We start from the raw sequence: 12,513 nt of genomic DNA, 5'->3' as shown, positions 1-12,513 counted from the left end.
TTTAAACCCAGGACGAATTCACATCCAATTCATTTTAATTATTTTCAACATTTTTATATGCCAAGCTATTTTTAAAGCCACATATCAATCAATTTTTAAAAGCCACTAAAACAATTTTAAAAGCCACCAATTTTCTAACAAAGCCACTAACAATTTTTACTTAAATCAGTAATTTTACATTTTTAAAAGAAGCGAAACTACCTAACAAGATCAATTTTTACAAGAAAAAACTATTCGATAAAGCCAATAAGCTATTTTAAAAGCATTCACAATTTTACTAAAAAATTTTTCAGACTAACAAACTATTTTTAAAATGCCATAAATTTTCATAATAAAGCCATTCAATTTTCTTAAAAATGCCATAATTAATTTTAAACAATATTTTTAAAGTCCTCTGCCATATAAAAATAAATAAAAATAATTAAATAAACGAAAATATCAAGAGAAATTTATAAAGAATAAAAATCAATTAAAAAACTACTCAAAGTTAAATAAAAATAAAAATTGTTGCCTACTTTTAATACCTAAAAATAAAAAATATGGAATTGAAAAAGTATATAAAATAACATTTAGTTTTTAAAATCCCCTTCCGACACTGCGAAAAAAATGTTATTTTATAAACCTATCAATTTTCCATTACCTCAACGAAGGTACCATATCAAAATTAAAAAAATGCCTTGCCTATTTTTTAAGTCCTTGCCAAATAAAAACAAATAACATTAAAAATAAAAAAACATTAAAAAATTAAAAATAAAAAATAAAAAAAAAATAATAAAATTAAAATAAAAACATAAACATAAACATAAACAAATAAACAAATAAACAAATAAAAAAACTAAGATAAAATAAATAAAAATAAAAAATAATAACATGAAAATAAAAAACAAAACAAAATAAAAAACAAAGAACAAAAAACAAAAAACATAAAAACAAACAACATAAAAACAAGATTTATATAATGACCTGTCACGCTGTTTTTTTTTTTAATTAAATTAAATTAATTTTTTGAAGTTAATTATTGATTTCTGAAAAAATAATTTGATTGATAATTCACAAAATAAAAAAAAAAATTTTAGAAACAAATTAATTAAAAATTCAGAAATAAATTAATTAAAAATTTAGAAAGAAATTAATAGAAACCATTTATTTTACAAATTAAATTATCTAGATATAAATAAACAAATAAGAGATTTTTAATCTTTCATAATTAATTAAACTAAAAATATTATTAAATTGTCATAAGGCTTTATTTCAAAAAAATTGATTTTTTTTCTAAATACTAAGAGTTTAATCGCTCAAATTTTGTATATTGATTAACATAATGAGTGAATAAATTATTTATTTAATTCTAGTTCAAATATTAAATTATAAATTTTTCATTAATTTATTTTTTAAAAATCTGAAATTGTATTAACAAATCTAAAGTTAAATAACGCTTTAAATCAAATAAGCTAAATTCATATTAATAACTAATTACTTTTATTTATATTAATTCATTTATCTGAAAAGAAATATTATTTTTAGTAAATAATTAATATTGAATAGATTTTTATTTAAATATTTCATATTTTTAATTTTAAAGTAAATGGTAAATACTTTAAATTTTTTAAATAAAAAAAAAATTATTTATTTTTAAGAAAATTAATTATTTATTCTTAAATATCAAAAATTTGCTTTAAGCTTTATTAGAAAGTTTAGATGAATGTTTGTATTCTTAATTATATTAATACATTTAATATCAATTTAAAAAATATTAAAGATTTTGATTTGTTTCTAATTAAAAAATTATTGATATAAATATAATCTTTTTTTTAAAGATTAAACACAATTTTTTTTGATGAAGTTGTATTTGTTTTATCTCACTTTAAATATATTTATGGAAATTATTTCCTACTTAAAAAACCTATCATTTAACATTTTTATGGGATAGTTTAAATTATATCATGGTTTTATTTGTAAATATTTGTATTAATTTAATTTTATTAAAACACATACATACAAATTTAAAATATTTGATAATATTTTATATTTTTTTAAAAAAATTAAATAAAAATAGGTATATAGAAAAATTCATTTATTTAATTTTATATTTAAATCTTGATAGATGCTGATTTAATTAATAATTTTCGAATTCATATTTTTTATTAAAATAAATACTTAATTTTAGAGAGAGTTAGAAAGAGATTGGATGATTATGAGAACTTTTAATATATTCTCTTTGCTTAATAATAACTTTAAATTAAATGATCTTAGTTTAAAAGATTATGAAAAAGATTTGATAATAGTTAATTATATTTAATCTTTTAAAGATTGAATTAATAAAATTAACATAAATTCGACATATTCAATCTTACTTTCAAATCTTCTTAGGAAAGTCTAAATTTATTTAAAAATTTTTTATTTAATCTTTTATAATATTTAAACAAGCAAATTTATATTTAGCTTTTATGTTTTGTATGCTTTTGTTAAAAATCTTTTTATAAAATATTAATTATTTAAAAATTCTAATATTATTTTTTTGTTTTAAAAAATTAATTTTGTTCGATTTTATCGAAGTTTTTCTTAAATAATTTATTAGAGATGACTAATGATCTATCTATTGAAATAATTAATCAAGTCTTGTAATTATTAAAGAAATTTACAAGAAATTGTAGAAATGATACAATTTTATTAGGATTAAGCAGGTTTATTTTACTTGAGTTAAAAATTACTAAATTTATAAAAATGCATTAATTAATTTTACAATGATTTTAAATTTAATATTTAGATCAATGTAATAGTTTTTATGAGTTATTAATGCCTTATTAATTTTTTTTCGTTGAATAAGAAAATACAATTAAATAATTTGCATAACCTTCATTCAATTTGTGATGTTGTTTTGTTTGAAGTTAATATTTTTTAATTAATTTTAAAAATTGAATATACTTTTCTAAATAGATTTAGTATGATAGATCCACTTCCAAGATTGGATTCTAAGTCAAGTAAAAACGACTATTCTTTTGATTTCTCTAAATTTCAATACAAAGATCCTCTTATAAGCCCAGATATTCAAAACAACAAATAGTAACAAAAATATATTTTATAGCAAACTAGAATTAACTTCGTTATCATTATATTACTAGTTTGTAATGTTCAAATTCTTAATCAGCACATGTATGAAATAAAATAGTATTAAATAAATATTTTATATAATAGAAACGTATAAATAAGTTAAGTGATCAGATAAAATTAAAATTTAAAGAAATTTAATAATGAATATTCGTTTTCTCACTCACGCAAAACCGAAATAGCTACAAGATTATCAATCGATAATACTTCTATGTATGAAAAGATAAATAGGATGCACACTGAGTCTCCAGAAGCTATAAAGCAGCAGAAAGAAATAGCACTTTCAGCTATATGTTAAAATGAGAAAGCAACAATAGTTAAAAGTAGAAGAATCAACACCATTCATTAAATTCCAAAAGGAAGAAATGACAGTATTGGGTCTATTAAAAACCAGTTCTTATCGCCTATAAATATTGAAAAGCTACAAAATGTATTTTTTTATTTTACTTTGCATTATTATTTGGAATAGAAAAAACACTAGAGAAAAAGTATTGTAACCTAAAATTAGGTCAGGCTATGGAAGTAGCTCTCAAACTTAAAGCAAGAATGGAAAAATAGTAAAGAGCTCTCAATGAGAAAGGCTATCCAAAGCACGAAGATTCTCAAATTAATGACAAAGTATTTATTTTCTTTTTAATCTTAATTTTGATTAGGGTTATATTTTTTTGTCTGCTTATACATCAAGTAAAAGATAAAAATATTGGCCTCTCAAATAATAAATATACTGAACAATTACTAGATAATGTTGTAAAAGTAATTACAGATCCACTGAATTTTATCTTTACATTATAATCTAGTTATAACATAGTTTTTGTGGTTATTATTTTTTATCTAATTTTTTCCTTATAAATAGCATTTTTGCTTCATTTTTGATAAATTTAATTATAATAAATAGCCTTGCTGAATAATACTCACCCACTTGTATTGAATTGCTTCATGATGAGGATGAGTGGAAAATATTAGTCAATACTATTGATTTATATCTTTTCTGTAATGACAATGAATTGCTTGATAAAATTGAAAAATACACATTAAAATAATAATAAATTTATCCTTCCTCTTCTTCTGAGCCTTTTGGTAGAACTGCATTTATTTGATAACAATTAAAATAAATTAAATATTTCATTAAATTTTTTCTAATCGAAATTTTAATAATTAGGGATTAATTTAAATTAGTAATTCTTCACATATAGAGAAATTGTAATTATTTTGATAGATTACATTACAAAAAATGAGAATATTAGATAACAATACTTTTAAGTTATAGAGTAGCAAAAATAAAAAATTGAACAAGAAAATAAAAAGCTATTTTAATAAATTTAAGAATAAAATATCAAATTTGAAGTGTTTTAGCAAGAAAAAAATAATGAATTATCTAAAAAAACCTAAGAGCTAAGAGAAAAGGTATATTTTTTAAAATATTAATTGATTTCATGTAATTTTGCAGTTAATTATTGATTTATCATTTATTTTGGTTTTGTATCTTTTTAAAACATTTTAAAATTAAATTAATTAAATAAATAGATTAAGTAACTTGAATTCTAAAACTATAACTTATAAGATTAAAGCGAGAAATTAAGGAAATAGATGCTTGAATTCCATATTAAATATGATACTTTAATTGAAGAAAAGCTATATAAAGGATAGGAATAAAAGGATTCGATTGCTTATCAGTCAATTGAAAATGTGACTTTTTTTGTGTTTATAAATAATATTTATAATTAAAATTAATATTTTTTTAGAAATACTAAGGCTAATTAAAAAATTATGATGAACTCAAAGAAAATTATAATAAAATTTATGACTAATATAAGGAATGTGTCATTGAAATTAAATAGCTTCAAGAAAAAATCAGCTTGTCAGAAAATAAAATTTAAATAATTTAGCTTCAAAAAACTGAACTAGAGAAAAAAGTTTAAGCTCTTGAAAATTAGTTGACTTCAATTAAAGAAACAACAACTCCAAGGCCTGACCTACAAGAAGTAAATATAAAAATAAAAAATTCTATAGAAATAATTTATTAATTTTAAATTAGCTTTTAGATGTAGCAGCAGTATATGACTTAGAAAATATAGGAAGTAGCACCAAAGATAAGATAGAGCAAGTAATTAAAAATTTCAAAATATTCAGAGAAGTGAATAGCAAGTCTAAGTTAACAACTTTGAGTTAAGAATAAAATGTCAAAGTATCAAAAAATAGCTCCTCTCGTCAAAGCCCGATGACCAAGAATATCAGATAGCAAAGTAAATAATTTCCTTAACCATATATTAATTAAATATATAATAATTATAAAATAACAAGAAAAAACAAACAAATATCATGCTCATAAAATAATGAATAATTCTTCTAAAGCTACTGATAATTAAGCATAAAAAAGTAATAATCAGTTGTCATTAACTTATGTTTCAAATGAATCTCATGAGTATAGCTTATCAAACTAAGAAGATGAAAAGCCTATAAAATGGGAGTTAGAAAATGAGACTTTCAGTTTGTTGCCTGAGTCATAGAACAAAGGTAGGCAGTAAATATAGTTTTACTACCAAAACGATTAAGATGCTCTAAATAAAACTGCTAAAAACACATAATATTCAGCTTCAAACAATTAAATAGAAACTTAATAAAATTTAGAATAATACAATTTTGTAGAACCGATGCGTACCACAAAATCTCCTAATACAAATACTAACATACAAGCAAAGCAATAAAATAAATAATCTTGTGAAGGAATGCATTAAAATACTAAAGAGCAATTCCTTAAATATATAAAAATCACTCAATTTAAATATAAAAACTGAAAAATAATTAAAATGATTATTGAATCTATCTATCAATAAATCAAATCTTTTCATAAAATATTATTATTGTAACAAATTAATTATTTATAATTTAAAAATATCTATTTAAAATTAATTGTATTTATTTACTTTTATAGTAAATATAATATATATTGCTCTTACCTTAAATAAAATAAGTTATTTTTAAACTTCATTAAAATCTAATTTTATAATTCTACAATTTTATCATTTTAATAGAAATATAATTTAATTTCATTAAGTGTATTTAATTATTTAAAAAATGATTATTTGGTGAAATTTAAAAAATGTTTCCATATTGCAAAAATCAATCTATCTGAAGCTTTTGAGCAAAAACATTGTAATCCCCTATAGTCTAGCAGGTTAGGATAGAAGGTTTTCACCCTTCAGACCCGGGTTCAAGTCCCGGTGGGGGAATTCTTTTTATCTTTAAAAATTAAAAAAGCAAAAAATTTTAATCTTTCTAAAGCTTATTTAGTAAAATAATTGTAATCCCCTATAGTCTAGCAGGTTAGGATAGAAGGTTTTCACCCTTCAGACCCGGGTTCAAGTCCCGGTGGGGGAATTATTTTTTATTGATCAAATAAAAATTAGCTAATAAAGAATATCAGATTTCTTTTTAAGAAATAATTCATAAATAATAATGAAGGTTGAAAGAATTGAGTGGATATTTCTAAGGAATTAAATTAATATTTAAAATAATCTATGTATGAAATTTGAATTTAAAAAAGGAGGAAATAAATATTAATGAAAGCTAATTAAAAAAAATTAGAGAAAAAAATACGAGTAACTTAATGTTAAAAAAAATTATGAAAGTAAAAAAGTTAGTTAGATAGTTAGAATGATACAAATTCATTTAAAATTAAAGTTTTATATTTATAATTAAAATATATAATTGATTGTTGTTATTGTTATTGACTGAGTAATTGATTGAAAACTAAGTATCAATAATATGGTAAATAAATAAAGTAATAATACCCATTTAAACAACTATTAACGATAAATATAATTTGAATTTCTAAAATAAAAGAAAATGATTGAAGTGTTTGTTTGTTTTATTAATTATTTATTAAGTAAATTAAATCTTTGTATTGATACAGGTTTCTCTATTTACATTTGATTTAATGTATTTAGTTATTTATGAGTATATGTGATAATGCCAATTACATTCAATTAACTAATTAATAAATTCATTCATTTATACATACATATTTATTTCTCAATTTTTGATTTGATTTATTTGGATCATTGAATATATCAAATTCAAAGTAAATTTTAAAGATCAATAAGAAAAAAATATTGAAAGGGAGAGATATTTTTGAATGTAAAATAAGGAAAATATATATATAATTTATCTAATTAATTCAAAGAGTAGAAGAAATAAATTACTTTACTTCAATAGGGCAAGCAAGCATTTCTTCAGCAAAATTAAGATAAAATTAGCCAAACTAACATTCATTACTTTTTAATTTAGAAGGCAAGTTGAAAGAAATAAATCCTGGTTAAATGAGCCAGAAAGTACCTTAAAGATAGTTCGAATACTAGCAATAATTTTTTGAATATCAACCCATAGCTTATCCTTAGATGCAAATGCAAGCTAATCTGAATTTAAAAAATTAGAATGATGAATAATTTAACAAAAATAGTTTATCTTAGCCTAGTCAAGCTATGCAAAAGGATTTAAATTCCAGCTTAATGAAGAAAGTTGCTCACAATAGCAATAATTTTGTTAATTCTTGTGTATCATCTATTAATGGTATTAATGGAGGAGTCACAAATAGCAACAATTATATTCACGAATAGGTGTAATTTACTCATTCTCAGGCTGAGAATTCTTCTTAGAATGGCTGTTTTGGGAGTATTTAAGGATTGTAAGCAGTTGCTACAGTTTCTGATGATTAAAATGTTGTTGTAAATAATTAAAGCTATTGCAACAATCCACATAGCTTCTTTTAAAATAACGAAAGCACTTATAGCGCTAACTCCAAATCTTTGGAGGTTTCAAATTATCACTACAGAAATGGACAAGTAAATGATCAGAATAGAATAGAGTTTAAATATGCATAGTAATAGGAGCGCTAAGATTATAATTTCATTCCTGTAACATATACATATTAGCCTAGCTTTGATGAAAAAGGTTAATAGTCGAACATACAGTAACAGTAGTAATAACAAGATATAAAAGTAAACGAGGAATAGAAATTTCATTCAAAAAATTATGATAGCATTTTAGAAAACTTGGGGAGAAAAATAGAAAACATAGCTAAAATTGCTAAGGAGAGCGAGAAGCATGACATTGAAATAAAAAAATATATTAGCAACGAAAACTCTATTGATTATATGCTTACTTCGCCTAGCAACAATACAAAGAGATAAAGCAAAGGCAATAACAATTTATAAACTTTTAATAACAGCGATAGTAAAGATTTTTAAGATATACTATTGTAAGACACAGATAATAAAAATAACTTACTTACAAATAGATCAAATTCAAATTTAAATTAATTAACAAACAGGACTCATGCTTAATCAATTACTACGCTTTATAATCTAAATAATAATAATGCACATAGTTATCACGCAAGACATAATTCATCAAGTTCTTTACCGCTAACTGAAAGGGATCGCACTTTTGCTTAACAGTAGTAATTTGACCTTCCTTCATAGAGATCACTAACATTAAATGAAAAAAATAATAAAGCACATACTCTATCCTAAGGCGGCTTAGATAATACCCGCAATGCCTAAAATAATGAAGATGGGAGTATTTCTTCAAGATAACATTATAGAGAATACCCATCAAATATTTAACTAACTTAAAAAAGTGGATTAAATTTCAAAAATAATACAATTCTGAATATTGCAAAAAAGGAAACAGATTTAGAAAAAGTAAGTAAAAAATTAGAAGATTTGTTAAAAGGAGAAAGCGAAGATGCCGATTACGTATTTTACAATAACAGTGTTTACTCTTAATGCCCTCATATATACTCTTAGGCTAAATATGTCATTTTTACATCAAATGAATTTGAATAAGTAATGTAAAACAAGGTATCTGAAAGAGAAACAATTATTTCTCAATAATAAAAAATAAAGTAGCTTGAAGAAACGATTGCTGATCTCAACAAAAAGTAATAATCTCTTCTTGATTATCAATAAGAAATGCAATCAAAAAATAATTAGCTTTAAGAAAATAATGCAACTTTATTACGTACATTGGGAAATATTTCAACTGAAAAGGCTTCTTAATAGCTTCGAGATGGATATAAATTGTAAAATTACTCAAACTCCATAAATTCTAATTAGAACAATCCTTAAAAGTCATCACCAGAAAGTCAAAAAGGTAATTTAAAAGACAGCAAGATATCTAGTTTGTCTTATATTGTAGCCAACTAAAACATTTCCTAAGATTAAGAAAAAAGACAAGTAAAACTAAGTGTTGTTGGAGACAAAGAAAACCAATAAAAGCATAACACTTCTTCAAATGAACATAATAAATCTGTTAGCTACTCTCAAACAACAACTCAGCTATAAACACCTAACACTAAGTTAGTTAGTGGAGCTTCTAAGCAAGCTGGAGCAACCTTTGCAACATCACAAACTAAAAGACAGCAAAATGGGATGGGCGAAAGTTAATATTTTTCAAAAGAAAGTTCAAACACATTTAACACTGAGCATTACACATCTTGTGACATAGAAGAAAACAAATCAACTGAACCTGCTCATCCTGATTCTATGTCTATCTTAAGGTAAAAAACTGAAGACGACGAATAAATAAGCACTAATAATTATTTAAATAACACAAGAAATATAGGAAGTTTGACAAATTATTCAATTTAAAAGAACCTTTAATAGCAAAATTAAAATAATAATTCTTCTTACTCACACTCTTAAAATTAATAACTTAGCAATTAATCTTCTCTTTCAAACTTGCATAATCCATAAAATTAACAAAACGAAGCATTCTATAATCCTCATAACTAGATTTAAGCATATTTTAATTAAGGTTAAATGATTTAAAGCCAAAGTGGAAATAGTATTTTAGTTAAAAATAAACCTCCCATGCAGCCAAAGCAAAAAGGTACTGTTGTTATCAGAGATTTCTTATAGTAGGACAACATTGCCTTTTAATAAAATTTCAATAATAACCAAAATAACAACAATAATAGCAAGTAGTTTGAGAACTAAAAGAAAGACCTGCAAAGAATAAACAGTTGTGAAATAGAAATTGATAGCAAGCATGCTTCTCATGGTAATGGATGCTCAGTTGAGAGAACTTCGATGGATTAAAAGAAACTTTCTGCTACTAAGTTGCTTAAATCAAAAATAATAATGAACTAATAAAATTCTCAAGAATAAATTCAGAAATAATTGCAAGAAAAACAACACATTTTAGTTGAATAACTATAAAATTTAACAAAAAATGATGATATTTCCTAAACGGTTAGCACTAAGCTTAGTTCATAGAATATACAGCAGCTTAATTAATCTTAAAATTAAACTCCTAATTCAAGTATTATTTCGAGCTTGTCTGGATTATCAAGCAATAATAATCATATTTTAAAAATTCAGCCTTCATTTTTGAAAAATAAGGCTTCATTGCATTCTAATCCACCTACTTAATAATAAGTTTAAAGCTCAAATAATCAATTAACTTGCCACCCTAACCACTCAAAGAGTATTGATTCATATCAAATGCAGATCAACAAAAAACAATAAGAACAATAAATTACAGTCCATTAACCTTCATTTACTTAGGGATTAAGAGCTTCAGTTTTGGCTGGAAAAACTAATATCTCATAGCAACAACATGTTTTAAGCTAAAAAAATGATAATTTGCCAGAAAAGTAATGTAAAGATTAAGAAAATTAGAATATTAAAAAAGATAACAGTTCAAATTTATAAAAAAATGGAGTTAAAAGTGTAAAGCATTAAGAAAATGTAAAAAAATCCAATTTAAATTAAATGAATTACCACTTGATAGGGTCTATTGCTGGATAAAATTAGAATAACTCAAATGCAAGTGTGACTTACTGCTAATCAAATGGTTCTTCTCAGTAAAGTATGAGTATAGAAGAATTTTCCTCCACCTCTTCAAGATGCAAGAAAGGTTTATCTTCATTTTACATAGCACAAGGCTGCAATTCGACAAATGAATAATCTCAAATACCAACTTAGAAAATCTAAAAGGTAAGTTAAGGTACAAATAATAATGGAGTTAGTGGTGCTATGATGACAAGTTTTTCTTAATAAATGCATGACTCTTCTCATAAAAGTAGCTTTTTGAATAATGAATCTTTTGTTCCTACTGTAAATAAAACCACTCTAAGCAAAAATGATCCATAATAGCTAGCTTAATTATCTTAGCACAACTCTGTAAATGATTCTAATAAACCTTTGAAAGCTCAACAATAATGCTAATCATAAAAAATGGGATAAACAACCTTACTTCTAAAACAAATCACTAAAAACTAGCCTCGCTAAATACATTAAATTCAAAATAGCAATTAAAATACAACAAATAGTTAAATGCATTCTAATGCTAATAACTATATGAATAACTTTGATAACTAATTCAATAAGCCTGAAAGCAATTTAAACTCAAAAAATAATGCCACCAAAATATCTTCATATTCTTTAGATAAAACTTAGAAGAATACAACAGAAATACAAAATAATCCCTTATATAACTTTAAAATACCTTTTAATCATTCAATGAATAAGCAAGAATTATTAGCCACTAACTTGAGAGCTAACCCAAATTTAGGACAAACCTAGATAGTTGGCAATAATACAGAAAAAAGAAAATCAGGTTCTTTGACATAAAGAGGATCTGACTATAATGACAAGCCATTCGACTTAAAGGGTCATATCCTTTAAAGTTAAAGAGAACGCAGCGAAAAATCCATACCTGTATACAGCTAAAAAGAAAACAAAAATATTATTGATAATCAGAAGAAAACACTTGAAAAAAGAACTAAACATACAAATTCAGTCCCATAATTCTCATCATAAAGCATATTAAATAAGCCAGATACCTCTAAAGAAATTTAATAAAATTAGTTTTAAGAAATAAAGGGCAATAAAGAATTTGATTCAAAATTTACTTAAATTAGGCCTTCGAGTGTTAATTCAGGTCTTCTTAGGCATTTCACAAGTTTAAATGACTAACTTGAAAGTCAGGATAAACCTTTAAATATTGCCTAAAACTAATAAGAAGTTAAACAATAAATCATGACTGAAAGAATTGTAAATAATATTTTATTATGAATTAAAATAATTAAATTAAATTTAAAAAAAAGGAAAGAAACACATAAATGAACTACAAAGATAACAACCATAGCAATGAAGTTATTAATTAAACCTAAGGTAGATTTAGAAGTTTATCAAAATAAGGTAGCACAACAGTATAAATGAGTGATAAAATGAATGGAGATCAAGAATGCAACATATTTTGATAAATAAATGAAGAATAATGTAAATAACTAAATAGATAGAAAAGAATCATTGTGCAATAAATAAAATAATTTTTAGAACACAAAACAAAAATACGTTAATTATATTTTATAGATATTAAAAATATTAATTTAAATAC

At 23.0% G+C, this 12,513-nt stretch overlaps 3 protein-coding genes across 3 annotated transcripts; all 3 read left to right on the top strand. All coding sequences in view use genetic code 6, as the record gives it.

The window, feature by feature from the left end:
• Positions 1–57: 57 nt before the first annotated feature.
• TTHERM_000095441 (hypothetical protein) lies at positions 58–549 on the top strand (the record flags this gene model as incomplete). The annotated part of the gene is made up of 1 exon (XM_012796586.1): positions 58–549. The coding sequence occupies one exon, from the start codon at positions 58–60 to the stop codon at positions 547–549; it is 492 nt and encodes a 163-aa protein (XP_012652040.1).
• Positions 550–2,926: 2,377 nt separating this feature from the next.
• Positions 2,927–5,903, top strand: TTHERM_00095440 (hypothetical protein; the record flags this gene model as incomplete). The annotated part of the gene is made up of 9 exons (XM_001012093.2): positions 2,927–3,063; positions 3,196–3,538; positions 3,617–3,726; positions 4,004–4,185; positions 4,268–4,512; positions 4,633–4,794; positions 4,851–5,090; positions 5,144–5,351; positions 5,410–5,903. Exons 1-9 carry the CDS (start codon positions 2,945–2,947, stop codon positions 5,901–5,903), a joined length of 2,103 nt encoding a protein of 700 aa, XP_001012093.2. The 5' UTR covers positions 2,927–2,944.
• A 1,380-nt stretch (positions 5,904–7,283) lies between these two features.
• Positions 7,284–12,376, top strand: TTHERM_00095410 (hypothetical protein; the record flags this gene model as incomplete). Its single annotated transcript, XM_001012092.2, has 2 exons — positions 7,284–12,167; positions 12,221–12,376. Exons 1-2 carry the CDS (start codon positions 7,428–7,430, stop codon positions 12,374–12,376), a joined length of 4,896 nt encoding a protein of 1,631 aa, XP_001012092.2. The 5' UTR covers positions 7,284–7,427.
• Between the last annotated feature and the right edge of the window lie 137 nt (positions 12,377–12,513).

The sequence above is a fragment of the Tetrahymena thermophila genome, assembly GCF_000189635.1.
Source record: "Tetrahymena thermophila SB210 genomic scaffold scf_8254716, whole genome shotgun sequence".
Lineage (NCBI taxonomy): Eukaryota > Ciliophora > Oligohymenophorea > Hymenostomatida > Tetrahymenidae > Tetrahymena > Tetrahymena thermophila.
This window is presented reverse-complemented; position numbering and strand designations above follow the sequence as displayed.